The 27,944-nt window shown below is 42.3% G+C and overlaps 1 protein-coding gene across 5 annotated transcripts in view; it reads right to left on the reverse strand.

The window, feature by feature from the left end:
- LOC132827185 (oxysterol-binding protein 2-like) overlaps nucleotides 1–27,944 on the reverse strand; it is a 345,989-nt gene that overhangs the window by 49,053 nt on the left and 268,992 nt on the right. For all 5 annotated transcript variants that reach the window (XM_060843759.1, XM_060843758.1, XM_060843757.1 and 2 more), the window contains 3 exons: nucleotides 7,854–7,971; nucleotides 6,481–6,547; nucleotides 1,357–1,524 (listed from right to left, as the gene is read on the reverse strand). In XM_060843759.1, the coding sequence (XP_060699742.1) occupies nucleotides 1,357–1,524; nucleotides 6,481–6,547; nucleotides 7,854–7,971 (353 nt within the window). The remainder of the gene's footprint in view (nucleotides 1–1,356; nucleotides 1,525–6,480; nucleotides 6,548–7,853; nucleotides 7,972–27,944) is intronic.

The raw sequence follows: 27,944 nt of genomic DNA on the forward strand, positions 1-27,944 counted from the left end.
GCACATATTCCCCATGTCTCTTGTGGGTTTCCTTTGGTGTTCTGGTTTCCTCCCACAGTTCAAAGGTGTGAAGATTAGATATTTTGGCCATGATAAATTGCCCACAGTGTCCAGGGATGTGGAGGATAAATGGATTGGCCATCATTAATGCGAGGTTATGGGGATAGGGTCTGGGTGGGATGCTCTTTGGATGGTTGGTGTTGGGTCGATGAGCTAAATGGACGCCCTCCACATTCTATGATTCTTCAGTATCTCGCTACGCCCTGGTCCTACGTCTGAAGGAAACCTCCCTCTGCCCTTCAGAAGCCCCCACCACCCTCAAACTTAGCCAAATATGATGAAACCACCCTAGCTGGGAATCATTCATGACCTAACTCAGAAGTAGCCCTGTTCCTCTGACACACGAGACACCCGCCATTTCCAACTTCAGCAGCACCCCTGCCCCCACCACCAGCTGCAGGATGCCCACCATGATCGAGCTCAGCATGGGAAGGAATGCTGCTGAGCCCAGCCACAACCTGCCAGCCAGCTGGTCAGGAGGCCAAGGCACCACAGCTAGCTAAGAAGCACAGGCCCCACCAAGGAATGGGCCTGTGCAGCCAACAAGTGGGGCATGTGAAGACATCACTGAGCTCTGGCCCCACTATACATTTGGGAACAAGGAATGGTTTAAGCAGATGCTCTGAAGCCCAATGTTCTAAAGATCAAAGTACTCATTGTGTCACTGGTGCAGACCTTAGGCTGCCCCGGCACTGCCACTATCTTGGAAGGACCATTGCAGGAGGTATAAGTATGGAGAATTTCAATTGAATTATATAATGGAAAAATATACTTTCAGTTGTTTAATTTACCACTGTAATAGTTTTGTAATTTAAAGTACTGCACTTCAGTTTGAAGTGTCTGGGTAGAATTTTTATTGTCTGCTAAGGAAGGGTCAACGGAACCTTTCTTCAGTTTTAACATTGATTCCCATAGGAATCATCGCTTCACTTTGGATTTTCACTTAAAGTTGAAATTTTCAGGGATGCAACTCCAACTTTCAGTGAGGACACCCTACGTATTAATCCTTCTTTAGCCTCTATGGTTGAGTGGCCATTCTTCAAGAATTAGCCAAAGCAACGGGTATAAAATATCTGGACTGTGTAGTATTTGTGGCTAAGTCCAATTTGGGCCACATCTGACATTCAATCACACTCGCTTCTCAACAAAAGTACATGACGTAGCAAGGACTAGGAATACAGCCTGGAACACACTGATGGAGTGATACAGAACATCGATAGGTTTCTGCCCACTCTTAGCTATGGGGGCAAGGGGTTGGGACTATGTAATTTTCAGGCAAAGAATTAAATTACTTACAGGCATGGGAATCTTCGACAGCTCCTTCCCAATGCAGTTTTTCATTATGCTCCAAAGGTTAATGCTGTAATTGGGCTTGTCTGGGATTTGATTCCGTCTCTTTCTGGAAGGCTTTGCCTCTCCTCTTGTTGATGCACTGAAGGAAGCTTGGTGCTGACACTCAAAAACCTGCAGGCAGAGGAACAGAATGACTAACAAGGGATAAGGAAAATGTATTCAGGCGAATATGTGGAGCATTAACAAAGCAGAGTTGCTACTGATACAAACAAAGTGCAGTCTCAGGAACAGAAATTAGTCTTTCAGTGTTAAAGTGTAGGACCAAGCAAATTTGCACATATAGGTTCTAGTTTGATAAATTAATATTCCTACCACAGAATCTACAGGATACAACTTTGCCCTTGGTTAAGGGCAAAGTGACATTGTCTACAGCTGTGGGTCACGGGGCTCAGTTTCATACTGGAAGTAATGGGTTATATTTCAACATTTGATATGAAGTTTGGCTAGCTTATAAAAGATTCTCTCCGCAAAGGCAGGTCGTTATTATTTAAGGAGCTTATTGATCACAACATAAACACCCAGCAAACAAAAAATTGATGAGATTGATATTGCACAATTAGCAGCTCACTGGTGTCAAAAGAAGAGCTGCTGTTTGAGACAATTACAATGAGTATTTATTACAGTAATAGGTATGTTAGAATGCTGGGCCTAATAGAGTAAGGACAAGAACTGTGCAAAAATGATTGTTTAAGTGATAGGGGTGTTACACTGAGGGATGCTGCACAGTGTACCCTTTATCTTGGTTCTGGAGAATTTGCTGGTTAACCTCTGGTATCATCCTGCTGTTAATCCCAGGTACGTTCCTCCTCCTCCATTCAATGTGCTGGTGAATCCAGTGTTTAATGTGATGAACAAATACAGCAGTATACAGTGTTACATGTACGTTACAATGGTACTCAATGTCCAGGCACATTGAACAGACTAAGGCACATATTGTAGTCACCTTACATGGGAATAACATTTCTAAGACAAATTTTAGTGAGAAACAATGAAGTCATTATTTTGCATTCCTCAAAGTTAAGGCAACTATTATTACAGTGTGATTTTTCTATATTCATGAATGGAATGTGGGTGTTGCTAGTTGGATCCCTTGTGGTATTGGGTCATTCACAGTGCTGTCAAGAAGAGAGTTCCAGGATTTTGATTCAGGGACTGAAGAAATGGCAGTACAGCATAGTTCTAAGCCAGAATAGAATGTAGCTTGGAGGAGAACTTGCATTAGTGGTGCCCCAGGTGGGAGAAGTCATGGGATTGGAAGATACTCATGAAGAAGTCTAGGGCAAATGGAAAATGGGAATAGTGTAATTCTGAAGCTATGCTCACTGCACTCAAAAGGTCCAGTTTCAGGGTCTCGGAAACTGCACCTAAAAACTCTGCAATGAAACCAAAGCAGCTGAAGTTAAATAATCCTGAGGGATTACATGCTGTGTACTTTGCAGTGAGTAAAATTCCACAGCTCTTAATCAGAGGGTTTTGGATTAGTCTGCAGTCTTTCTAGCAGATGAAGCATGCAGGGTTTGAAATGCATGGAAATTAAAAAGGTGCAAATCGATACAAGATAGAACACTGCTGTCAGTCATTGCGATTCTGAATTTTTATAAAGAACCCTACATGAGATGCAGGGGTTGCTGGCAAGGACACCATTTGCTGGCCATCCTGAACTGCCCTTCAATTAACGAAGGGCAGTTAAGAGTGAACCACACTGTTGTGGGTCTAGTTTCCACATGCAGGCCAGACCAAGGACATCAGATTTCTGTCTTAAAAGGCAACAGTGAAGCATATGGATTTTTATGACAATTGTTTCACGAGTCCCAGTAATGGTGCCATCTCATATTCCATACAATTAAACGGCAAATCCTTTACAGAGGAACAAGAAAAAAATCCACATTCTTGGACGTGGCTTCTTGGAGCACGCAGAGACTTGGTCATAAAGGGAGAATAGCAATGGGGAGTTTACAATAAGGAGTGTTTACTAACAATGGCTATCAAACTGACTGTGTTAAATTGTTGTATGATCTCATTGTAAAGGGAGCCATATTCAGCCAGGATCGTTTCACTTGCCTGGTATTCAGAATTCCAAGGACTGACAATAGTACAATTGATTTGTCATTTGTTAATCGTCATGCATTTTACATCCTGCACAATTTGAGTCACAGAGATACATAGCATGGAAACAGACCGTTCAGTCCACCTCGTCCATGCTCACCAGATATCCTGATCTAATCTAGTTCCATTTACCAGCATTTGGCCCATATCCCTCCAAACCCTTCCTATTCATATACCCATCCAGATGCCTTTTAAATATTGTAATTGTACCAGCCGCCACCATTTCCTCTGGCAGTTCATTCCATACACACACCACCCTTCGCGTGAAGACGTTGCCCCTTAGGTCCCTTTTAAATCTTTCCCCTTTCACCCTAAACCTATGCCCTCTAGTTCGGATGCCCCCAATCCAGGAAAAAAATACCTTGTCTATTTATCCTATCTATGCCCCTCACGATTGCATAAACCACTATAAGATTAGATTAGATTAGATTACTTACAGTGTGGAAACAGGCCCAACAAGTCCACACCGACCCGCTGAAGCGCAATCCACCCATACCCCTACATTTACCCCTTTACCTAACACTACGGGCAATTTATCCTGGCCAATGCACCTGACCCGCACATCTTTGGACTGTGGGAGGAAACCAGAGCACTCAGAGGAAACCCACGCAGACACGGGGAGAACATGCAAACTCCACACAGTCAGTCACCTGAGTCGGGAATTGAACCCGGGTCTCCGGCGCTGTGAGGCAGCAGTGCTAACCACTGTGCCACCGTGCCACCCACTATAAGGTCACCCCTCAGCCTCGAACACTCCAGGGAAAATAGCCCCAGCCTATTCAACCTCTCTCTATAGTTCAAAACCTCCAACCCTGACAACATCCTTGTAAATCTTTTCTGAACCCTTTCAAGTTTCACAACATCCTTCCCATAGGAGGGAGACCAGAATTGAGCACAATAGTCAAAAAGTGGCCTCACCAATGTCCTGTACAGCCGCAACATGACCTTCCACCTCCTGTACTCAATGCTCTGAACAAAAAAAGGAAAGCAAACCAAACACCTTCTTCACTATCCTACCTACCGGAGACTCCACTTTCAAGGAGCTATAAACCTGCACTCCAAGGTCTCTTTCTTCAGCAATACTCCTCAGGACCTTACCATTAAGTGTATAAGTCCTGCCCTGATTTGCCTTTCCAAAGTGCAGCACCTCATTTATCTAAATTAAACTCCATCTGCCACTCCTCGGTCCATTGCCTTATCTGATCCAGATCCCATTGTACTCTGAGGTAACCTTCTTTGCTGTCCTCTACAGCTCCAATTTTGGGGTCATCTGCAAACTTGCTAACTATACCTCCTATGTTCACATCCAAATCATTTATCTAAATGGAGATCCAGCACCGATCCTTGTGGCACTCCACTGGTCACAGGCCTCCAACCCTCCACCACTACCCTCTATCTTCTACCTTTGAACCAGTTCTATATCCAAATGGCTAGCTCTCCATGTATTCCATGCTACCATGAGGAACCTTGTCGAACACCTTACTCAAGTCCATATAGATTACACCCCTTGCTCTGTCCTCATCAATCCTCTGAGTTTTTTTTTGAAGTACCACCAATCAAGTTAGGGTGACATTATTTCCCATGCACAAAGCCATGTTGACTTGTTCTGATCAATTCTTGTCTTTCCAAATACCTGTAAATCCTGTACCTCCGGATTCCCTTCAACAACTTGCCCACCACCGATGTCAGGCTCACTGGTCTACAGTTCCCTGGCTTGTCCTTACCACCTTTTTTAAACAGTTGCATCACATTAGCCAACCTCCAGTCTTCCAGCATCTCAGCTGTGACTATCGATGATACAAATATCTCTACACGGGACCCAGCAATCACTTCCCTAGTTTCCCACAGAATTCTAGGATACACCTGATCAGGTCCTGGGGAGTTATCCACTTGTGTTTCAAGACATCCAGCACTTCCTCTTCTGTATATGGATATTTTTTTCAAGATGTCACCATCTATTTCTCCACATTCTCTATCTTCCATGTCTTCTCCATAGTAAACACTGATGCAAAATACTCATTTAGTATCTCTCCCATGTCCTGCGATTCCACAGATAGGCTACCTTCCTGATCTTTGAGGTGCCCTATTCTCTCCCTAGGTACCCTTTTGTCCTTAAATGTATTTATAGAGTCCCTTAGGATTCTCCTTTACCCTAGTTGCCAAAGCTATCTCATGTCCCCTTTTTGCTCTCCTGATTTCCCTTAAGTATATTCCTACTGCCTTTATACTCTAAGAATTCACACGATCTATCTTGTCTATACCTGACAATGGCTTCCTTCTTTTTCTTCACCAAATCTCAATTTATCTGGTCATCTAGCATTCCCTACACCCAACAGCCTTGCCTTTCACCCTCACAGAAATGCACTTTCTCTGGACTCTCATCTCATTTTAGAAGGCCATTTTCCAGCAGTCACTTTACCTGCGAACATCTGCACCCGATCAGCTTTCGAAAGTTCTTGCCTTATATTGTCAAAGTTGGTGTTCCTCCAGTTTAGAACTTCAATTTTTAAGATCAGGTCTATCCTTTTCCATCACTATTTTAAAACTAATAGAATTTTGATCGCTGGCTCCAAAGTGTTCCCCCACTGACACCTCAGTCACTGGCCCTGCCTTATTTCTCAAGCGTAGGTCAAGTTTTGCGCCTTCTCTAGTAGGTTAATCTGCTAGAGACCCATACAACAAGGACTCCAGTAAGTGGTCATCCAATGTTTCATGATCAACTAATGACCACCAATTTTTACCAGCCAACAGAGAGCAACATTGGATGGGACCCAAACTCTTCCCATTCTTGTGAATCTGGGTGTATGTACACCATTGACTGTATAACTGTTGATTTAAGTCAGCTCTCAGTTGGTGAAACTCCCCACTGGGAGTTTGGATTTGAAACGTTTTCCCTTCTAATGTTTCCAGGGTAATGGGGGCTGTTGCAGGGAGGAGGGAGGTCAGATAGCTTTTACTCACATGGTCATCCAGGTTCCAGGTTTCAGTCTGATCACTGCTGGTTCCACTGATATTACTTCCTGTACGCCTGCACATAAACACAAGTCAAGAGATCTAAACACAGGAATGCCAGCATTTATACTCAGGGCTAAGCATAACATATTAGTTCTTGGCACGTGGTTGATGCTGCAAAGGCAACATTTACCGTATATCTCTACTTGCTTGGGGGGGGGCGCTACACAGAGACTGAAGTCATGCAAAACCAGAGAGGGTAGGAATGGGAGGATCCCTTCCCTGATCAACTGAGTTCAAGAGCTGCTTCAGGGGTTTAAGTGCCCAAAGTCAAAGGTGACATTCAAGAGAGGTATTAAAGAAGCACTGTGGTGTTCTAGTTGCCACCTTTCAAGAGTAACATTAAGCCAAAGCCCCTCCTTGGTGCAGACCATGTGGCACTATTTCAACACCTAACCAGTATCGGATTGTTGATTGTGGGATCTTACTATGCCCAAATTGGCTGCTGCATTTCCTGCATTATAATAGTACTGACGCCAAGAGTACTGCATTAGATGTAAAGAGCTTTGGTAAAATCTGGAATCTGAAAGATACTAATCTAAATGCAAGCTTTGCTTTTCTGAGAAAACATAGCAAGTATGCTACTGAAAGGTGAGTTAATCCTTGCAGTGCTTCTGTAACCTGAATGAAAACACACCAATAGATTCATCACAGAACTAAGCTACTCAAGTGACCAAGATATTGTCTAAGAATGATTCAGGTACATGGACCAAAACATTCGGAAGCTCTGTTTTGATCTCAGCTGCTGTTGCTAGACCAACCGGCTCTGGGTTTAGAATGAAAGGAATCAGGATTTCTGCTCCTAATCATGCAAAATGGCTTGGTTTGATTTCAGTGCAGTGATGGCTTCAGTTGTGATGCACTCCAGGACTAAATAGCCTGTAAACACACACTACTTGAGTTCACTCTCAAAAATGATCATTCAGGATGTGATCCCTATCAAGAATTGACTTTCTTGGCACAGCAGAACCTGCAGCACAGCAGAGAAACTGGTTGTGAACTGGATGGTTTGTTCACGTGGCAGTTTGATGTCACTGTGGGGCCTCAAGCCTGAGTGTAAAGTTGAGAACTTGCACAAAGTATTGGGAGTGCATCAATGTGTAGATATGACAACTGAAGATCTGTAGACAGGTTGAGGAAATGAACTTTGCATTAAAGAAATTTGTTCATCTTCAAATGTGTATGTTTATACATGGATAAGTTTCTAAATGTTTGCACATGTGCATGTGTTCCTGTCTGCATGTACAGTCTTGACAGTGCAGTGTTTCATTCACATCGACCTGCTCTCTCCATTCCATCAATTCTCCAAAATGATCACTTGCCTGTGTTTTGTGGGATCGGTGGTTACTGTAATAAATTCTGGTGCATTCTCCATGGCATCGAAATATTCAGTCTCCTCATCTTCATCACTAGTTTCCCCTTTCACGTGACGCACTCTCGCTGCATTTAAATGCACATACATTAGAAAACAGTGGAAAATGCACACACTGCAACTTTCATTTTCCTTGATAACCATGTGCTGATTAAAATCAGTGGTGGGAACCAAATACCTTATTAACACTGTCCACACTGCATCAATTGCTACACACGTTACAAGGAACACGGAGATGCTCCTATATAACCTCTGCAAATATTTCCTCTGTGGAATGTCAAATCAAAATGTACTGATACCCTGGTGGGATTCTCCTCACCACAAGGTGGAAACCCCAGGGAATGAGGGAGAGTGCCTCTTTTCAACTAAACCTCCAAGGTTCAACCAACAGTTTCTTTACTAAACTATCATTGCCACTTTGGTAAAATAATGTGGAGAGATTTCCCACAGGTGTAACAACACTTTGATAGAAAGGTAAGCAGAGATTCTTTAAAAACAGCAAACGGGTCTGGAAGGTCAACTCAACAGCATTCTGCAACTCAGACTGGTTAGCAAAGTTATAGATACAGAACTGGCTCAAAGTTAGGAGACAGAGGGTGGTCAAAAGTTGCTTTTCAGACTGGAGGTCTGTGACCTGTGGTGTACCACAAGGATCGGTGCTGAGTCCACTGGTTCTTGTCATTGATACAAATGAATTGGATGTGAACATACGAGGTACAGTTAGTAATTTTGCAGATGACACCAAAATTGGTGGTGTAGTGGACAGCCAAGGAGGTGACCTCAGAGTACAACAGGACCTTGATCAGATGGGCCAGTGGGTCAAAGAGTGGCAAATATACTTTAATTTCTATAAATGTGAGGTACTGCATTTTGGAAAGGCAAATCAGGGCAGGACTTATACACTTAATGGTAAGGTCCTAGGGAGTGTTGCTGAACAAAGAGACCTTGGAGTGCAGGCTCATAGCTCCTTGAAAGTAGAGTGACAGGTAGTTGGATAGTGAAGGCGGTGTTTGGTATGCTTTCCTTTATTGGTCAGAGTATTGAGTACAAGAGTTAGGAGGTCATGTTGTGGCTGTACATGACATCGTTTAGGCCACTTTTGGAATACTGCATTCAATTCTGGTGCCCCTGTTATAGGAAGGATGTTGTGAAATTTGAAAAGATTTACAAGGATGTTACCAGTGTTAGGGGATTTGAGCTATAGAGAGAGGTTAAATAGGTTGGGACTATTTTCCCTGGAATATCAGAGGCTGAGGGTTGATCTTGTAGAAGTTTACAAAATCATGAGGACATAGATAGGGTGAATAGTCAAGGTCTCTTCCCCAGGATAGCAGAGTCCAAAACTGGAGGACACAGTTTTAAGATGAGAAGGGAAAGATTTAAAAGGGACCCTAAGGGGTAACATTTTCACACAGAGGGTGGTGCGTGAATGGAATGAGCTGCCAGAGGAAGTGGTGGAGGCAGGTACAACATTTAAACAATTACATTTAAAAGGCATCTGGATGAATAGGAATGGATTGGAAGGATATGGGCCAAATATTGGCAAATGGGACTAGATGAATTTAGGATATCTGGTTGGCATGGACAAGTTGGACTGAAGGGTCTGTTTCCATGCTGTACAGATTTATGACTATCAAAGCGAGACATAGACTGTAGGTCTCTAATTGTATTGCAATTAAACGTACTGTGATCGAAACTGACCAATTGAGTAAGCACCTCTAACGCTTCCTTCATAACATATCCATCTCCTGCTGTTCATCCTCACTGTCTTTCCAAATGGAAGTACCAACTTATTGCTGAGCTGTAAATAATGGCTTTCAGCTAGACTTGTGTTCATGTATCAACAGTGCACATCAGGAATAGAAACCATTTCTTATTCATTCATAAATAGGCTGGAACATACGTCAGAATAAGGAGTGACACTTCAATGAAAGTTTAGGGCAGATCGAATGTGAGGAGCAATGTGTCAGATTGATTGGTGTAACAACTATCCATTCTGCCTGATGAAAAAGAGCTCCAAGTGACCAAACGGAGTAGTCACAAGACAAAAAACTCTCTATAGAATGAGTCACTTCCTGCAGTCCCTATAGGAATACGGTTCCCATCAATTGTATACAACAGATGATTGCTAAAGTGAGTTATCTGGTCATTAACCCATTGCTATTTTTGGGAGATTGCTGTGTGAAAACTGGTTGCCATATTACAACTATTCAAATCGAAGTTCAATTTGTCAAACATAACTTGCCAGTGGCACACTGAACAAAACATTATTTCAGCACATTTTTAAAAACATAATAGTCAGATACATTAGTGATGGGAAACAGATGCCTTCAAAATCCAAACAGGGCTAAGGCAGGATCTATGACAGCTCCCTTACTATTTGCAGTCTTCTTGACAGTGGTTACTCATCGAAAAGATCAAATATCCTCTGGAGTCAGCATTAAAATCCACCTCGATAGAACACTTCCTAAACTGAGCCACCTCTGTGCCAAACTGACACCATAGATAGACATCTGGATCAGTGGTGCTGGAAGAGCACAGCAGTTCAGGCAGCATCTAACAAGCAGCGAAATCGACGTTTCGGGCAAAAGCCCTTCATCAGGAATAAAGGACATCTGCAGTCATTGTAGACCATGTCTATCTATGGTAAAAACAATGACTGCAGATGATGAGCTAGTGTTGTTCACTCTGCTCCAGGGTTACAAAACACTCCCAATCTGTTCAATTCTGTAGACAAGAAATCTAGCCTGGCTTGGAATGTTGCCAAAACAAAACTCATAACAACCGCACTTAGTTAGCCAGATATCCTACCTCCCATTTATTCTGAGCACTGATTGATCGATCCCAAATGGTCAACTTACCAGTTCGGACTTTAAGAGTTTTGAGGTGTACTGGCAGTGTCCCTACTTCAATCAGGAGGCCTGGGTTCAAGTCCCACCTGCTCCAGAGGTGTGTAATAATATCCCTGAACAGGTTGATTAGAAAATAATCTCCAGGTTTGGACTGGTCTAGCCTAATGTGCCTGAAGATGTATGAGTCAAGAATCAGTCTGTACAGGTGAATGAAGATAAACAGAAACCCACAACCCTCCCTGAGCTGACATCCTCCTCAGTCAAAAGGACATCCACAGACAATATGTGGACATTCAACATTCAGGTAGACTCCCTCTTCATAACACCATTTTATAGAATGGAACTGGACCTTTGATGACAAGAAAACCCATCCCAAACAGATCAGTTGCTTGAAATATTACAATGATGACTATGATTCACATGATTCAGAGATATTTGACCCAATGAATTCAAATAGATTGATGCAGCCAATGGTGTCTGGACATCTCCCAGGAGTAGGCCCTTTACAACAACCTTACTGTTAAAATGAACGTGTGATGACTTGTGCTTACATAGTGGTTAATCAGAGGTAACTGTTTTCCTCTATTCTAACCTAATGGTCACAGTCATAGCAATGCTCCATGGAGCCCTGAGCTCAGCTGCTTGCACTGGACTTCAGGGAGGCCCTTTTGTTTAGCATTTCTGATCCTTGCTCCATCATAGAATCCCTACAGTGTGGAAGCAGGCCATTTGGCCCATTCAGTCCACACCAACCCTCCAAAAAGACCGACCCCCTACCCTATTACAGTATTCCTGATGGCTAGTCCAACTGACCTACATATCCCTGGACCCGATGGATAATTTAGCATGGTCAAGCCACCCATCCTGCACACCTTTGGACTGTGGGAGGAAACTGGATCACTTGGAGGAAACCCACACAGACAGTTGCCCAAGGCTTGAATCGAACCTGGGTCCCTGCACTGAGACAGTGGTGCCAACCACTGAGCCTCCCCAGAGAAATCAATATAAAACACACCATAACTTACTACTGTCTGAAGAAGAAAAATAACCAGACCATTGTATAGTATCTTGTGGTAATGACAATAATCAATCATGGAGTCAATTCAGCACATCCCTGCCATTAAAAATGATTAATTTAAGGCGATCTGAGGAACCCTTTGTTTGTCACCAAACAGGAGAGACATCTTGATTATTTAAGAATTGTGTTAGGGTGGGGCCATCCGATTTCACCCACTCCCCATGTCTTCCCAGTTTGCTATTTTCAACATATTGGCAGCAATGCACTGGATCACACTTGTGGAGAATGGCCAAAGCCAATATGGACTAAGAAACTATCACTGCATTGTAATGTAATGCAGATCTCGATTTAAGGGTTAGCATCTTCTGGTTAGAACATGGTGCTAATTACGCCAAGGTCATGGGTTCAATCTCCGCACTGACCAAGCGTAAGTGCTGAGGTGGACCAGCCAGCGAAGTTTGCAGTGCTGTGTCAGGATTGGCGATTGCTTTAAAGTGACAGCACGGTGGCACAGTGGTTAGCACTGCTGCCTCACAGCGCCAGAGACCCACCTCAGGCGACTCTGTGTGGAGTTTGCACATTCTCCCAGTGTCTGCGTGGGTTTCCTCTGGGTGCTCCGGTTTCCTCCCACAATCCAAAAAAAGAGAGTGTGCAGATTAGGTGAACTGGCCATGGTAAATTGCCCGTAGTGTTAGGTGAAGGGGTAAATGTAGATGATTGGGTCTGGGTGGATTGCGCTTTGGCGGGTCGGTGTGGATTGCGCTTTGGCGGGTCGGTGTGGATTGCGCTTTGGCGGGTCGGTGTGGACCTGTTGGGCTGAAGGGCCTGTTTCCACACTAAGTAATCTAATCTTCCGTAGTATTCCAATGAGATTCCAGCTGGTTGATGTACTCCAATTACAAAGTAGCCCTTGAGCCCAGAACTGTCCTGTTGATATTGATATATTGCACTGCCAAATAACTCTAATTGGGATTGTTAAAAGGCTGGCAGGAACATGCAAACTAAAATCTCTCCTACAAGCTCACTGATTTGAAGAATGCTTTCTCCTGTAGCTATAAAAAGGGGGAGAGGAAGTTTACATTGTGAGCATTTGTTGACTCCTCCAATGAACTGTGTAACTAGAGGCGGTATAGCTAACACAGCTGTGAATGTGATCAAATTCCATCAGACCAAGATAAGAACTAAGAGCAGGAGAAGGCAATTCAGCCCTTCCGGGTTGCACCAACAATTCACAGCAATCACGGCTGATCTCACCTTGGGCTTCAACTCCACTTTTCTGCCTGTTCCTCATAACTCTTCAATTACTAATTAAAAAATTATTTTCCTCCTCCTCAAAATTTACTTAATGTCCCAGCATCCACCGCACTCTGGCTTAGTGACTCCCACAAATTCATGCCCCTGAGAGAAGTAATTTCTCCTCATCTCAGTTTTAAATGTGCTACTCCTCATCCTAAAAATTATGACCTCTCATTCTAAATTGACCTACAAGCAGAAATATGTCACCTCCCCCCCCCCCCACCCAACCCTCCACCCCCCTTCATCCTTCTAAATATTAGACAGAATAGGCCTTAACTGTTCAATCTCTCTTCATAAGACAAACTCATTTCTGAGGAAGAAGTGGGTACTGCAGATGCTGGAGATTAGAGTCATGATTAGAGTAGTGCTGGAGAAGCACAGCAGGTCAGGCAGCATCCAAGGAGCAGGAAAATCGACGTTTTGGGCAAAAAGCCCTTCATCAGGAATAAGGACTTTTGCCGAAACGTCGGTTCTTCCTGCTCTTTGGGTGCTGCCTGACCTACTGTGCTTCTCCAGCACCACTCTAATCAAAACTCATCTCTGAAGTCAATCTACTGAATCTCCTCTAAGCTGCTTGCAATACAACTATATCTCTCCTCAAGTGAGGCAACCAAGAAGGCACCAAATAAAAAGGTAGGATTAAGAAGAATGTCTACACAATCAAAAATGCTGTGAATTTGAATTAGTAAACTCAAAGCAATGAAAGTTTTTCTGCCTGAAGTATATAGTGTCTCCCCCTCAACAATTTACACTGTCTCTCTCCCCTCTCTCAAACCATCTGGCAACTACATATGCATTTACTCATCATCTCTCACAGTGTGACAACCGATCATTAAACAAACATATTACACTCTCTTCAGGTAGCAGCGTGATAATGAGAAGGATATAAGAACACAAAGTATTATTAGGAGCAATCCCTCTCTTCTGCTCTACCGTTCATGAACTCATGATTGATTAGCTTTAATCATTCAAGTTAAGGTAGATTAACTCTACTTTCCTGCCTTACCCCCCACTGCCTTTGTCAATTCAGGTTCGAAAACCTATCAACACTGTTCAATGTACTTTATGACGAAACTTCCACTACTCTCCGAATATATAATTACAAAAAGATTTGTAGAACAAATTTTCTTCAAGTTTCCTCAAAATATTTTAGTTTCAACAAGGTCACATTTCACTTTCTAAAGGGCAGAGAATGTTAATTGGAGTGATCAGAATCAAAGTGAACTCATTAGAGTGTGAATTTATATTTAGGATTTCTGCAGGACATTCAATTCCTATCCACAACTCACCCTCTGTTGCCAGACTTTATGGTCATGCTTTTGTATCAACACTCATTATTGTGACTTGGAAGTCCGGTGCTCCTCCTTCAGAATTGACGGTAGCTAGGGAAAGGTTGTATCGGAAAAAGGAATATGCGATAGGTGGAGTCAGAGCTCAGAGGAAAAGAAAGGCAATGAGGCAAAGGGATGGATAATAGTAAGCCAGGGGGAGAGAAGAACTTCTAATGGTGACAATAAATAGGTGAAAACGAGCTGGTTATGCTAAAAGTAGCACACGTTATGAAAAGGCCTGTGGTGTGGGAGTGGATAAAGGACCTGGAAGATGGTGTTCAGGTTCTAAAGTTATTAAACTTGATATTCTGTCCTGAAGGCTGCAGAGTCCCCAGTGGAAAATGAGATTTTTCTTCCAGCCTGCACTCAGCCTCACTGGAGCACTGCAGCAAGCCCGAGACAGAGGTTGGCCAGAGAACATGGTGGTGTGTTTAAGTGACAGGTAACAATAGACAATAGGTGCAGGAGTAGGCCATTCAGCCCTCTGAGCCTGCACCGCCATTCAATATGATCATGGCTGATCATTCCTAATCAGTATCCGCTTCCTGCCTTATCTCCATAACCCTCGATTCCACTATCTTTGAGAACTCTATCCAACTCTTTCTTAAATGAATCCAGAGACTGGGCCTCCACTGACCTCTGGGGAAGAACATTCCACACAGCCACCACTCTCTGGGTGAAGAAGTTTCTCCTCATCTCTGTCCTAAATGGTCTACCCTGTATTTTTAAGCTGTGTCCTCTGATTCGGCTCTCACCCACCAGCGGAAACATGTTTCCTGCTGCCAGACAGTGTCCAAGCCTTTCATAATCTTATATGTCTCAATCATATCCCCTCTCAGTCTTCTAAACTCAAGGGTATACAAGCCCAGTCGCTTCAGTCTTTCAGTGTAAGGTAACACCTCCATTCCAGGAATTGACCTCGTGAACCTACGCTGCACTCCCTCAATAGCCAGAATGTCTTTCCTCAAATTTGGAGACCAGAACTGCACACAGTACTCCAGGTGTGGTCTCACCAGGGCCCTGCACAGCTGCAGAAGCACCTCTTTGCTTCTATACTCAATCCCTCTTGTTATGAAGGCCAGCATGCTATTAGCCTTCTACACTACCTGCTGTACCTGCATGCTTGCCTTCACTGACTGGTGTACAAGAACACCCAGATCTCTCTGTACTGCCCCTCTACCTAAATTAATTCCATTGAGGTAGTAATCTGCCTTCCTGTTCTTGCCACCAAAGTGAATAACCATACATTTATCCACATTAAACTGCATCTGCCATGCATCTGCCCACTCACCTAACTTGTCCAGGTCACCCTGTAATCTCCTAACATCCTCATCACATTTCACCCTGCCACCCAGCTTAGTATCATCAGCAAATTTGCTAATGCTATTGCTGATACCATCTTCTATATCACCAGCAACTCAGTCATTTTGAGGCCAGAACTTAGCTGTTCCGCAAAGTGATCGACCAGCCTGCGTTTTATCTCTCCAGTGTAGAAAAGACCACACAGTGATCAGCAAATACAGCAGATTAGATTGAGTGAAAGTTAGATTATAATTCAGGAGACTAGATTTAGATTGAGCTTCAGTTCAGCAGTAGATTAAATTACATTTCATGTGACAATATCTCATTCAACTTGCTGCATACATCCTTGAAAATTCTGCTTCTGGATATATTATATAATAAGAAGGTAATTATGATTTCGTGCTACTGGGGACTATGGAAATGAATATTGGCAGAGGTGTACAGGGGTGGCTGTACACCTCCATTTTATACCTTTTTAAAAATTTATTCATGGGATGAGGGTGTCATTGGCAAGGCCAGAATTTATTGCCCAGCCCAGAGAGTAGTCAAGAGTCAATCATGTTGTGGGTCTGGAATGAAGGGCTTATGCCAGAAATGTCGATTGTCTTGCTCCTCAGGTGCTGCCTGACCTGCTGTGTTTTTCCAGCACCACACTCTTTGACTCTGATCTCCAGTATATGCAGGCCTCATTTTCTCTTTAGATTCTTAATTCAAATTGTTTTTGTTTGAATTCAAATTCCACCATCTGCCACCGACAGGGTTCAAACCCAGGTCCCCAGAACATTACCTGGGTCTCTGGATTAACAGTCCAGTGATAATACCACTAGGCCATCACCTCCCCAATACCTAGCATCCAATTCCAAAATTACCCCTCATTGTGATAAAGGACAAATTGCTCCTGCATAGACTATGCAGGTATAACAAGCTCATAAATACTCTTTTCAATAATTAACATGTTAATTTATAAAACAAAGCTTTGATAATTTATACTATTTTATAATATTTCAGTAAAATTGGAACTGAAATATGTTGGTTGGTTTGTAACACTTTAATCAGATTTTGGATTGTGCATTTTTAATATGTATTAGACACTGTCTATGTAATGCTGGAGTTATTTTGCTGTCACAATCCAAAGCTTCTGCCTTCACCCTGAATGATGAAGAGTCACTCTGTATTCCAGACATGTACTGGCAGCCTCCTGGACGCATGATGTGAAATCAAATGTCTTGCAAGTCATTTAGAGCACAGTACTCCCAAAGGAGGGGAGGCTCTTCACCGTCCATCTTCAATCTTTATGCCAAGAAGGACATTTTCAGCTCATTGTTAAACACCAATGACAGAATTTGATTGGATCAGCTGAAGCAGGCATTCTCTTGCTCACAAGTCAAAACATATCAATGATTTTCTAGAAAGCAGAATGCTGACCACTGTGTAGCCCCCTTTTTCTTGCACAGATTCATCAATAATAATAACTCTGATGATTGCTGCTCTGTATTTATGGTGAAGACTCCTCCATCTCTCTCTCAAATTTTTATCTTTCTAGTATCATCCATCTGCTTTTGCTTTTGTTGTGTCCCCAACTCCAGCCCCAGTCTGTTTCAGGAGAGGTGAGGGCACATGTGATACAAATGCATCTCATCGCCAGATGTCTGTGCAGTGCAGCAAGTAAGGTTCCAATCTCTTCCTGACAGATTCCAAAGTCATGTAGTCCAATAATGGTCAGCCTGCCTCATTCTACTTTTCTGAAGATAGGAACAGGGAGTAAGCCACTTGACTGTAGCTTCTTTCTTCTATTTAATTAGATTATAGCTGATCGATATTTCAACTTCATTTCGCACACTAAATAGAAACATAAGAGTTGGCGTATATCATTCAGTCCATTGAATCTGCTTTTCCATTCAATTAGATTCTAGCTGATGATCCACTTCAATGCCTTTCTCTCCACAGTATCCTCACATGCCTTTATACCGTTAGTATTTAGAAATCTATCAATCTCTACTTTAAATATACTCAATGACTGAACTTTCACAGTTCACTGTGGTACAGAATTTCAAATGTATCCAAATTGCCGGCTAAAAACAATACTCTTTATCGTAATCCGAAGTGGCTTTCCCATATTGTTAAATTCCCATAAGTCCAAACGGACTGTGCCTAATCATGTTATTGTTATCCAGGTCTCTATCCTTTCATAACAGACCCTAGCATTTTCCTTATTGCTGACGCAAGGCCAACAGGTTTGCGATTCCCATTTTCTCTCTCCTTCCCTTCTTAAATTGTGGGGCGACATTAGCTACTTTCCAGTCGGCATACCATTCCATAATTTATACAATTTTGGAAGAATAAGCACCTGTGTATCTTCTGGTTCCACAATTACTTCTCTTAACACTCCGGGATGTAGAGTATCAGATACCACAGACTTATCAGCCTTTAGTCCCATTAATTTTTTCAACCTTCTTGCTAATACTAAATGTCTTCAATTCCTCATCCCCCCAATCCCTTGGATTTTTAATTCTGGAAGATTTCCTACACAAAAGTAATCCTTAATATACTATTCTACAAAATGATCCTTACCACACTCTAGAAACTCATCCACCACAGCATGAGTGATCATTAGATTTATACAGGCTATTTGCAGAATGAGGTGTCTCATGATTTTGAGTTACCAATTTGACATGATTCTCTAAACTCCCAGTTAATACCACACTGAAGTCCAGGAACTGAATATTTAAATATATTTGACATTTAGGAAGGAGGAGCTGAAGGAAATGATGATATTAGTTCCAGTCCTGTTAACATGTGACTCGTCCAATTTGTACAAGTCACACCAGTCCCAGAACAGATGCCAATGCCTCAGAAAACAAACGTCCTCCCACCTACACGACACGGTGGCACAGTGGTTAGCACTGCTGCCTCACAGCGCCAGAGACCCGGGTTCATTTCCCGACTCAGGCAACTGTCTGTGTGGAGTTTGCACGTTCTCCCTGTGTCTGTGTGGGTTTCCTCCGGGTGCTCCGGTTTCCTCCCATAGTCCAAAGATGTGCAGGTCAGGTGAATTGGCCTTGCTAAATTGCCCGTGGTGTTGGGTGGAGGGGTAAATGTAGGGATATTTGTGGGTGCGGACTTGTTGGGCTGAGGGGCCTGTTTCCATACTGTAGGTGGTCTAATCTACAGCAATTCTCCAACCACATGTTCAATCAATTAATCCTCCTAATCCTCTGTTCATTAGTATGTGGAATAGGGTGTAATCCTGAGATTACTATACGTGAAGTCATGCTTTTTCATTTCCTTCTTAACATCTGCTTCCAACACCACATCCCCATTCCGAACTATGCCATTAGCACCAATGTGGGCAGTCCAACCTCCCACAGAAGGTTGCCATGCAGTTCCTTCTTGGTATCCTTGATCCTGGGACCGTCAAGGCAACATACCATCCCGGAGTCATACTTTCTGCCTCAGAATCACCTATCTGTGGAATCCCTTGCCAGTATTATTCTCCCACTCTTCTTCCTCCACTCCTGTACAGTTGAGGCGCCCAGATTAACTTGGTCTGGTTGCATTCCTTTGAGAAATCATTGCCCTTCACTAGTATCCAAAGTGGAAAACTGCTTAGCAAGTAAGATACACTCGGGGACCCCTGAATTGCCTGACTGGTTCTCTTAGACTACCAGCCAGTCACCCATTCCTTCTCTGCCTGTACACTCCTAATCTATTATCCACATAGTTGTATGCCTTGCAAATGCTCAGCATGACTCCAGCTGCTGCCTGACTCAGTGTTCCCCAGCAGATGACCCTTCCCTGCAAATCCATTCAGTTGGACCCTTCCTGCCGGATATATGACTGAGCCGACCGGCTAGACTCATGATTAGATTAGATTGCTTACAGTGTGGAAACAGGCCCTTCGGCCCAACAAGTCCACACCGACCCGCTGAAGCGCAACCCACCCATACCCCTACATTTACCCCTTACCTAACACTACGGGCAATTTAGCATGGCCAATTCACCTGACCCGCACATCTTTGTGACTGTGGGAGGAAACCGGAGCACCCGGAGGAAACCCACACAGACACGGGGAGAACGTGCAAACTCCACACAGTCTGTCGCCTGAGGCGGGAATTGAACCCGGGTCTCATGCGCTGTGAGGCAGCAGTGCTAACCACTGTGCCACCCATGAATTTAAAAGCTATTGATTACAATTAGACTGGACAATTACCTGCCAAACAACTTCTCCCCCTGTACTAATAATGACCCCCCTTGGCATCATGGTAGCCCACAAACCCACCAACACACTAAAACAGCAGCTAATGAACTTGAAAGACCCTATATAGACAACGAGCAAAACTAATATCATTTACAAAATATCATGCAAGAACTGTAACAAACACTACATTGGACAAACAGGCAGAAAACTACCCACCAGGATACATGAACATCAACTAGCCACAAAGTGACATGCCCTATCCTTACATACAGATAAGGAGGGACACCACTTTGACTGGGACAACACATCCATCCTAGGACAAGCCAAACAGAGACACGCATGAGAATTCCTAGAAGCATGGCATTCCAACCGGAACTCTATCAACAAACACATCGGAGTTAGACCCCATCTACCACCCCTGAGAAAAAGAACAGGAAATGACATCACCACAGGAAGTGACACTGACCCAAAAACACCCAAACATATCAATAGAAAGCAGGAATCATCAGCAGTGCTTCGCCCGGAGGCCCACTGAAGATGTTACCTAGTATGGTGATGAAACGTCTGGAAATGAACCTTCCAGCTCAGCGAGCAATCATACATCCAAATCTGAGCTTCAAATCTTCTCAAAACACGCTACTCCCTGATATTACTCTGATTGGCCCATAGTTTTTCAATACATCCCTTAACATTTTCTTTAAATCAGATTAAACACCTTCATTACAAACAATCCTTAATCTCCTATACTCAAGGAAATACATTCCTTGCCCATGAAATCTGTTCTTATAAATTAATGCATTTCAGCCTGATATCATTCTGAACTTTAAACTGCAGACTCAGCTTTGCGCAAGTTACCATATGATTTTCTGGTATTTCAGTCAACATTTCAGATGTATGGGTGCACGTGTTTCATAAGCAGCAGACAGAGGGGAACAGGACGAACAGCAGAGCAACAGACAAATAGTGTTCCACATCACCTGGCAGCATTACTACACAGAATAGAATCTGTCCTTTTAGCAAGAAGTTAAACATAAAAGCTTTCATTTGTTGTCAAGATCTGTCATCAAGAAGTCAACTGGCAGTAATCCTATCAAGATTAGATACCATCAGAAATCATGGGGTTATTTCATTGCACTCAATCAACTCTCAAATCATTTGCAAAGATATTCAAGTTGCTAAAAATCATCACTGCAGATTATAAGAGATAATATGGCACTAATCACCACAGAATTCCATGCCTAGCACATCCTCAAATTCAGTTCAAGTGTCTGTTACAACCAATGTCAGTTGTGCTAATTTAGGTGATGAAGAGGAGGGAGAACCATCAATTTGCATTTTATAATAATTATTGTCAAATTCTGCTGTACGATTAACACAAAATTACCCGGAGATTGGCAATGTAACTCAGAGGCCTGATTTGTTGGTCTCAAGTGTAACAGCATTACGGTATATTTTAATCAAAAAGCACTTAGCTGAGATAATTTATAGGCAGGAAACAATACTGTGAATATTTAAATATATATCAACTTGTATCTGACAAGAATGAAGTAAAGTTCAAACTTCCAAATAGAGATACATTTCAGTATGAAAAATGTCCAACTTTCTAAACTGATAAGCTAATTATAAACTAAACACAGCCTGAAAACTGTGACAATCAGTTATGCTAATGAACAAGTTAGAATATTTATTACAAATTCTGTAATTCGGTATATTTAATCAAGCCTTTCCTCACGGCAGAGCTGTCATCACACATTTTGCATGCAGCATGATATATATTTGAACAAAACTGTAATGCATAGTGTGCCAAATGCGAGTTAAGATTTCCCTCCTGCACACGGAGTTCGAGACAAATCAGTGTGTTAGACTGTGCTAAAGTTAATGCAAAATTAAGAAAGAACTGACAACAAATGACACACAGGAAAAGACTGACTGATCTATCATATCTCTCCAATACTTGGGGTGCATAAAGTATTGCAACTAGATGCTGTCTAACTCTCCACTAGCCTTAGACATTGACAACAACTCAATAAAAATCACACTGGCAATGTACACATTAACTGTTAATCCACCTACCTTTTATAGGATGTGATCTCTGCCCCAGCCAAGAACTGGTCCAGCTCCCTTGTGAAGGCGTGCAAAAGAAAGACTCTCATTCATTTTCTATTTTTCAAACTTTAAAAAAAATCCCAAAGTGCTTTATAGCCCCTCAAGTATGGTTGTAGAAAGCACAGCAGACTTCCAAAGGTAGAAATGTGATAATGATGGCAACTGAGGGATAAACACTCGTCAGGATACCAGGAAAAAAAACACCTCTACAATTCATTGAAATAGTTCCACGAAATCCTTTATACTTACCCGAGAAGCAAGGATGGTTTCAATATGACATTTCATCTGAAAGGAAGCATCTCTGACAGAGCAGTGTCAGTCTGGACTGTATGCTCAAGCCTCTAAATTGGTGCTTGAATCCAAACCTCTGACTCAGAGGTGACACGCTGCCAACTGAGCTACACCTATTTTAGAATAAAAGTAGCACCTTGGCAAAATAGGATACATAAGAACAGAAGGAAGAGGTCATCTGGCCCCTCAATCCTGAGGTGCCATCTTGAAGAAGTGACAAAGATGATTAATGAGGATGGGGCAGTGGATGCTGTCTACATGGACTTTACTAAAGCATTTGATAAGATCCCTCATAGAAAGCTAGTACACGAGATTAAGTCACATGGGAATCATGGTGAGTTGGCAAGCTGGATTCAAATTGGAAGACAGAGGGTAGTTGTGGAGGGGCATTTTTCTGATTGCGACCAATAGGGTTACACAAAGCTCAGTGTTGGGTTTTTGTTGCTTGTAACATATATACACATGATCTGGATAGAAACATGGGTGGTCTGATTAGTAATTTTGCAGATGACATGAAAATTGGCAGAGTTGTAGATGGTGAGGAACGTTGTCAAAGGATAGAATAGGATATAGATCATTTGGAAAGTTGGGCAGAGAAATGGCAAATGGAGATTAATCCAGACAAGGGTGAGGTGTTGCATTTGGGAGGTTGAAAACTCTAAATAGCAGGATCCTTAAGAGCACCAATAAACAGAGGGATTTTGGGTTCCAAGTCCATCGCTCTCTGAAAGTGGCAACTCAAATGGATAAGGTGGCAAAGGCGGCATATGGCATACTTCCCTTTATCAGTTGGGGCTATGAATATAAAAGTTGGCGATTCATGTTGTAGCTGTATCAGCCTTTAGTTAGGCCACTTTTGGAGAAGTGTGAACAGGTCTGGTCACTACATTATAGGAAAGACTTGGATGCTTTGGAGGAAGTGCAAAGGAGGCTTGAATGGCAGTATATTAGCTATTAGGAGAGATTAGACAAATTTTCATTGTTTTTGCTAGAGTGTAAGAGACTGAGGGATGTCCTAATAGAAGAACATAAACTTATGAGGGGTATGGAATAGGGTGGATAGTCAGAATGTTTTTCCTAGAGTGGAAAAATCAAATACAAGGGGCATAGGTTTAAGGTGAGAGGGGAAAGGTTTAAAGGAAACGTGCAAGAAAAGCTTTTTTTTAAAAACACAGAGGGTGGTAGGTGACAGGAATGCTACGGGAACTGTTCGAAGCAGATATGCGAGCAATGTTTATGAGGCATTTAGACAGACACATGAACAAGCAGAGAATAGAGAGAGGTATACAGACCATGCGCAGGCCGATTGGATTAGTTAAGAATAGCATCATGGTCAACACATACGTGATTGGCCAAAAGGCCTGTTCCTGTATTTTACTGTGCTATGTAAATTCAGCTCTGGTAGGACTTGAACCCATGTTCCCACAGCCTTTGAAATATTAATCTGATGTCATTGGCTATACTACTGTCCTTCCTCAATAGGTAACAGGCATCAAGAGAAGTGGAAGATGTTTGGAGAACATGCTGAAAATAAACATGCTGATAACATGTGCAAGGTATAGTGGGACAATATGTATTTAGCATCCGTTATGATTGGAATAATTCTACAATTTTCTTTTAATTTTGTAGTCATTGTTTTCTTCCCAAAATTAATTTTCTTTGGATAAACTATAAGGATTGGATTATAAATAGTGATACATGGGGTAGTTCTTTTTATTTCCACTGTAAAAACTGTTCACAATCCACATACAAATGAACCAGCCTGGCTAATCAATAGCAACTACATAGGAAGACAAATTAAACCTGGTAACCAAGTTCTCTCTCTCTCAAACTCACAGGCCCCTTAACCCCCTACGTCTGCTGAGCAAACAGTCCTGAAACGTTAGTGCTCTATTTCACCAGGGACAGGTGTACTGTCACTTAGACTGAAACATGTTTCAGCCTCTTCAACCCTGCACAGCACCCTCCAGGAACTCTGATGAGTACCATGCCAAGAGCTAAGACAGCAAAAACCCTTTTCTTTCCAGAAATTCCTTAATTTTCTCTCTATCATGTCTCTAACTCACACTGAAGGACATATCTGGCCAAGTGAGACTGCCACCAATTTAATGACACTGGCTGCCTGTCAATGTTAATATACCACCTGTGACATCCTCAGCCTCGCAAGAATCACAAAGTAACTCTTGTTGTCGGAGAGCAACAACAGGACATTGCCAAGCCAGGACACCTCAATGTACAAATTGTTGTCATCCAGTCCGAGTGTCAGATCAGCTAACAGCTGCAGGCAGGGGCTCTCAGCCACATCCAAAAAGTATTGCTGAAGGACACAGAATTCCCAATACTCCTTACAAACAAAAAAGTATTGTGAATGCTGGAAATCAGAAATAAAAATAGAACATGCTGCAGGCAGTTGCAAAGATGGAGTGGACAAGTCAATACAGTATCCCTTGAGGAGGCTGCTGAAATTCAAAATCATACAGACTTTGGACAAAAGAAGAAAATATTGTCATCTGTGAAGGGATCATAAACAAAAGAGCACAGATTTAAAGTAAAAGAAGCAAACAAAAAAAAGGAAACATTTTTACATGGAGAGAAATTAAGGTCTGAATGTACTGCCTGAGAGTATTTAAGGAGACAGGTTCAATTGAAACATGCAAAAGAGAACTAGACGGTCATCTGGAAAGGAAGAGTGTGCAGAGTTACACTGAGAGAAGGCTGGGGGACAGAGCTAAGTGATTTGCTCATTCAGAAAACCTGTCCCGACACAATGGACTAAATGGCTTCCTTCTACCCTGTAACAACTGTGCGATCAGGTAGCCCATGTTGGGTGAGAAACGGACTTAATAGTTCAGGTTGACGACCTTTCATCTGTAAAAGGTGAAAAAAAGATGAGATTTTACACGGTATATCATGATTTGTCTTCCACCTCCTCTTTATAAGGGAGGCGTTACCCTCTCCTTTCTTCAATAACACAGCCAAGACGACAGGGGGAATTGTTGGCTGGAGCGGACACCTTTTGCCCGTGGGATCAGGATTCCCCCTGCCCCTCATTTCATCTCCACCCACAGGTAAATGGCATAGGACTATACAACGTAGGAAGGTCCCAATTGTGTTGTTTATTGATCTTACACACATCAATAGTGTGGTTATCATTGATGAGTCAGGTTTCCTGGAACCAGGAAGGTCAAAGTGTAGCCAGGGTTAGTACTCCTGGGGGTAGTTTTCTGATGGTCATTACAGGACTACATTTATTTGTAACAAATTGGAAAACAAAGCAATTTGGATGCTTAGTTATTTTTATAACTCAAATCAAATGTGGAACAGTGCGCTCGATTTGATGCACTTGAGCATACAACTTTTGCTGAAACTAAATTTAATACTTTGAGAGTCACGCTGGTACTAGGTGTCTTTGGGTTGAGAAAAGTGAGAAACTTCCCAGTAACAGCTTTCAGATTGATGTTAAATAGCAGCTTTGTCATAGAGCTGAGAGCAAATTGGACTCAGACCTCAATAATCTGGAAACAAGTCAGATCTTGCTCTCTCCCACTTCCCTCAAAAGTGGAAAAGAAAAAAAACACTCAGACCATACATAAAAGAAAAACTTCAAACTGAAGCCAAGACCCAGGTCCAAGTGACTGGTTACCAAATTGAGGATCTCTGCAGTCAACATGATTTATTTGTTAGAAAACTTAAAGAATTGAGGGAAGGTCACCTCATTACCCTTTGTGGTTTAGACAGCTGATCCACAGATCTTGTCCTTTCTTCACCTGTATTTTCACAACAAGTGTTTGTCTCACCTGTAATGTTCACGTTAGATGTGAATGATTTCAATTTGATTTATGGCTGCACTGTACCTCGGTACATTTAACAAAGTGTTGTCTTGTGTACTTTCCAGGCAAACACAAGTGCATCAGGATAACAGAACAGAGGGTTGGATACAGTGTCACAGCTGCTGAGGAGGTGCAGAGAGAGACCAACATTAACATTAAAGAGGTCCTTTCAAACATCCGATAACCACAGGGAAGAAGCTGTGCATGAATCTGTGCGGTAGGTGTTTACAAACTTTTATACCTTCTGTCTAAGGGAAGAGGGTGGAGGAGAGTATAACTGGGGTGGGAGGGATCTTTGATTGTGTTGGTTGCTTTACCAGTGCAGCAGGAAGTATAGATAGAGTCAATGGATGGAAGGCTGATTTGCACAATGGTCTGGACTATTTTCACAACTCTGTAGTTTCTTTCAAATGTGTTTGGATTTGAAGGGGGTTTAGTTTAACTTTGAATATTAGCAATTAATAATCTATTTTCCCACATGTTGGAGGATAAGTTTGTTCGAATAAGCTTTTGTGCCCTTTGGCATGAGCTTTATCTATATTAGATAGTGGTCAAAGACAGGCAAATTAATTAAAAGCATCATTAAAGTGGCCACTTTCTCTTTGGGATTACTTGTAGAATAGCTGTGCTCAATTTCCAACACAGACTTCCCATCAGGGTCACGACTGTTACTAATCGTACAAAACAGGCAGATGAGAATACGTGGATGAATTTCCTGCTTTGTGCCTTCATCGACTACAAATAAGTCTCTTGATCATAACTGCTTACTCCTGTTGTAAGATGTCTTGAGAGGAGAGAAGTGGAGAAGACTGGCAAGAGTAATAACCCTGGTCTGCACAGATATCCTCAGTTTACTAAGCAAAGGCAATGATCCCTCATCTGTAACGAAACTCTGATAGTTTAGCACTAAATCATTAAGCTATGAACAAAATTTCCTGATGCAGGTACCATTTCCTTGGATCTATTCACACAAAGAACATTGTGGTGTAGAGCAGCTCACCAGTGTGATCATAACATCAGCTGTCATCAGCTGTTGGTCCCAGTTTTGCTTTGTCCTGTCCTCTATTCATCAGAAGAGGTAAGCTATTGAAAAACAATCTATTTTTCAGCTGTCACAGCAGAATTCAGGCCTAACACTGGTTAGCTGCTCATCCTTCTCAGCACAGTCAGCAGGTCCTGATTGGATAATAATTGACCATTGATCAGATTGTCTTTCCTTCACAATTTCCAGTAATTTATATAATTAACAAGCAAAAGTGTTCAAAGAATATGCAAATCAAAAAGCCACAGGACTTTGTCACCAGGTTTTGTTGAGCTAATGTCAGGAAATTAACCTCCAATTCCTGGAGAATTCAGACAATCTTGGAGGGCTAGAAATCCTCAATTCACTGCAGGAAATGTACTGGGATAATGCAGCTTGGAAGGCATTAGATAAATTCTGTGGTTACTAAACCTGGTAAAAAGACACATCATGATACTGCTTGAAGTGATATGCACTAAAAAGCAATGAACTGAAAATATAAAGCTCTCTGAATGGGCCTGTCTTTATGGAGTTGCCCATTCTGTTCATGGTTGAGTGTGTGTTGCTGGAAAAGCACAGCAGGTCAGGCAGCATCACAGGAGCAGGAAAATTGATGTTTTGGGCCAGAGCCCTTCATCAGGCTCTTTACCTTCTGTTCATGATGCTGCTGACAATGGTGGAATCAACAATAACACAGGATGCTGACATTTGGTAACATTGACCAAACTAAAAATCAACAATGCAAGGTCTCCTCAATATTTTAAGGGCTAGCTTGCAGTCAAAGTTAGAACGGTTA

Source organism: Hemiscyllium ocellatum, chromosome 24 (assembly GCF_020745735.1).
Source record: "Hemiscyllium ocellatum isolate sHemOce1 chromosome 24, sHemOce1.pat.X.cur, whole genome shotgun sequence".
Taxonomy (NCBI): domain Eukaryota; kingdom Metazoa; phylum Chordata; class Chondrichthyes; order Orectolobiformes; family Hemiscylliidae; genus Hemiscyllium; species Hemiscyllium ocellatum.